General features: G+C 37.9%; 1 protein-coding gene across 1 annotated transcript in view; it reads left to right on the forward strand.

The window, feature by feature from the left end:
• Positions 1–1,105: 1,105 nt before the first annotated feature.
• Positions 1,106–2,821, forward strand: part of LOC107727801 (blue-sensitive opsin-like) — a 3,401-nt gene continuing 1,685 nt past the window's right edge. The window contains exons 1-3 of the mRNA XM_016537791.1: positions 1,106–1,663; positions 1,773–1,941; positions 2,130–2,295. Coding sequence (XP_016393277.1) covers positions 1,291–1,663; positions 1,773–1,941; positions 2,130–2,295 — 708 coding nt within the window. The 5' untranslated portion in view covers positions 1,106–1,290. The remainder of the gene's footprint in view (positions 1,664–1,772; positions 1,942–2,129; positions 2,296–2,821) is intronic.

The raw sequence follows: 2,821 nt of genomic DNA on the forward strand, positions 1-2,821 counted from the left end.
AAATAGGTCTGCTGACCATTTGCTTTTAGTTGTCCCACGGGTAAAATTGAAGAGCAGGGGTGACCGAGCATTTAGCTCAGGAATAGTTTGCCCCTCTACATTAGACAGGCTCAAACACTTGCTGTTTTTAAATCTAGCCTAAAAACTTATTTTTATAGTCTGGCATTTGACGCTACATGATAGCTGCTTTCTTTTATTGTCTTTATGGTGTCTTATTGTCTTCTTTTGTGTTGTTGACTGTTTGTATCATTGATATTTTTATTCTTTTATGTGTGTACAGCACTTTAATAAACACTTGCTGTTTTTTTAAAAAGTGCTTTATAAATAAACTTTGACTTTTGACTTTAACTAATTAATAATTATAAAATCTTCATAGGCTCCCCTTTATACAGCTTTATGAAAGCTGAAATAGATCATTCTGTTTCAACTTTCATAAAGCAATCTAAGGTTGTCTAATCAAAATACAGAACATGAAATAACCTAAAATAATGAACAGTCATGAACATCAACAATACAATCAAATGCTGTGTCTGTGAAGTCATTATTGACAATTCATAATTATTTCTATGTGTGATGCAGTGTGCTGACAAGCATGTTTTTCACTGCATTTCACATTATCCATTTTTTTGTTGTTTTTTTGCTTAGATTTTATTTACGTAAAATATAAGCTGAAGTTCCTTTCTTGGCTCTGACACAAGAACCCTCTACAGATGAGTGTCAAGGGCATTTCAGCTGTCAGGTATTTAAGGCTCCTCACAAGGGCCGTGATTCCAGGCTCAAAGCTGGAGATAATACGATGGGAAGCAGATTAAAGAGGGGTTAACTGCAAGTGATTAACTGCATTATCTGCACTGTGCAGCAGATTACCTGCCATCGCTAACTCAGAACCTCACTGCATGGTGAAAGGGATGATCCGAATTAGCCAGGTTTTGGTGTTGGAAATGAGATTAGGTGAATTGTGTGTCTCGCAATACACAGATGTAGTTTTGTGTGTGTGTGTGCACAAGAGCCTGTGTGTTTGGTAGATGACAAAAAAACACAAATCCTTCCATTAAGACCAGTTGGGAGGAGCAAAAAGGAATCTTTTGAATCCTTATAAAAGACGGATCACTTGGAAATCGATTGAGGGAGGCTTCATCTGGTCATCAACCAAGAGAGAATTTACATCGATACGGGTTAGACTTTATTTTTTTGCAATGCTGCAGTAATCTGCGAAGGAAATAACACAACTGATTTAATCTTTAAGGCGTTATAGCGTTCTCGGTGGAGTGGTTGCCAGTTTCAAGCAAGATGAAGCAAGTACCAGAGTTTCAAGAAGACTTCTATATCCCCATCCCTTTAGATATCAACAACATCTCAGCTTACAGCCCTTTTTTGGTCCCCCAGGACCACCTGGGAAACCAAGGCGTATTCATGGCCATGTCTTTCTTTATGTTCTTTATTTTCGTCGGAGGGACTTCAATCAACATCCTTACCATTGTTTGCACAATTCAATTCAAGAAACTCAGATCTCACCTTAACTATATTCTTGTTAACCTTTCCATTGCCAACCTGTTCGTGGCCATTTTTGGTTCCCCGTTATCATTCTACTCCTTCTTTAATAGGTACTTTATCTTTGGGGCGACAGCATGTAAAATTGAGGGCTTCCTTGCAACGCTTGGAGGTAAAATGCAACAAGCATCCACATTATTTTAAAGCTTCTGTGTTTCAAGCTTCTGTAGTTCATTGTAGTTCACAGATAGTTTCAGTAAACTGTTTTTCTGTTTTTGCAGGAATGGTGAGTTTGTGGTCTCTTGCTGTAGTGGCATTTGAAAGGTGGCTGGTCATTTGCAAACCCCTTGGGAACTTTACCTTCAAAACCCCTCATGCCATAGCTGGCTGCATACTTCCTTGGATTAGTGCAATGGCAGCTTCACTCCCTCCACTGTTTGGCTGGAGCCGGTAAGTCCCACTGCTCATAACACACTGATAAAAACAAAGCCACAGTGCCCTCCCTCCACTTAACCTGAAGAAAGAAAACCAACACCTAGCACCTTTTTGCTCCACTCCTAAACAACTAGTTCAAGTCTAGAAGTGAAATCCTCACTCTGTTGTCTGTGCCATCGATTTCACTGAGATCTCTCTTACAGGTACATACCTGAAGGTTTGCAGTGCTCCTGTGGACCTGACTGGTATACCACTAACAACAAATACAACAACGAATCCTACGTCATATTTTTGTTCAGCTTCTGCTTTGCGGTTCCTTTCGGCACCATCGTGTTCTGTTATGGCCAACTACTCATCACACTCAAATTAGTGAGTACAATTTGTATTTCCCATCGAAAGCTGCCCCACACTGAATCATTTTAGAGAAATGTTTCGAGAAAAGAGTAAAAGTTTGGGTGAGGAAGAGGAATTTTATAGAACAACACAGTGTTGTTTTTTAGATATTTCTATAAAAATACAAAAAAGAATTGATTTAAATAAATATTAAGACCACAAAACCATATTATTTTCTGTTCATTTCTGTTCTTTATTTCAATCGGAAAACCTTAGCCACATGAACATTCAAATGATAAAATTAAATGGTATAATAAAGGTAGGGTTCATACTAACACTAAATACCATTTATTATGTATTTTTTTACATGAACAAATTATATATTTCTTTCATTGCTCTGCCACACTCTTTAAAGGGATAGTTCACCCAAAAATGAAAATTTGATGTTTATCTGCTTACCCCCAGGGCATCCAAGATGTAGGTGACTTTGTTTCTTCAGTAAAACACAAACGAAGATTTTTAACTCAAACCGATGCAGTCTGTCAGTCATATAATGTAAGTG

This window comes from Sinocyclocheilus rhinocerous, unplaced genomic scaffold, assembly GCF_001515625.1.
Source record: "Sinocyclocheilus rhinocerous isolate Xijiao unplaced genomic scaffold, SAMN03320098_v1.1 scaffold576, whole genome shotgun sequence".
In the NCBI taxonomy this organism is placed as follows: domain Eukaryota; kingdom Metazoa; phylum Chordata; class Actinopteri; order Cypriniformes; family Cyprinidae; genus Sinocyclocheilus; species Sinocyclocheilus rhinocerous.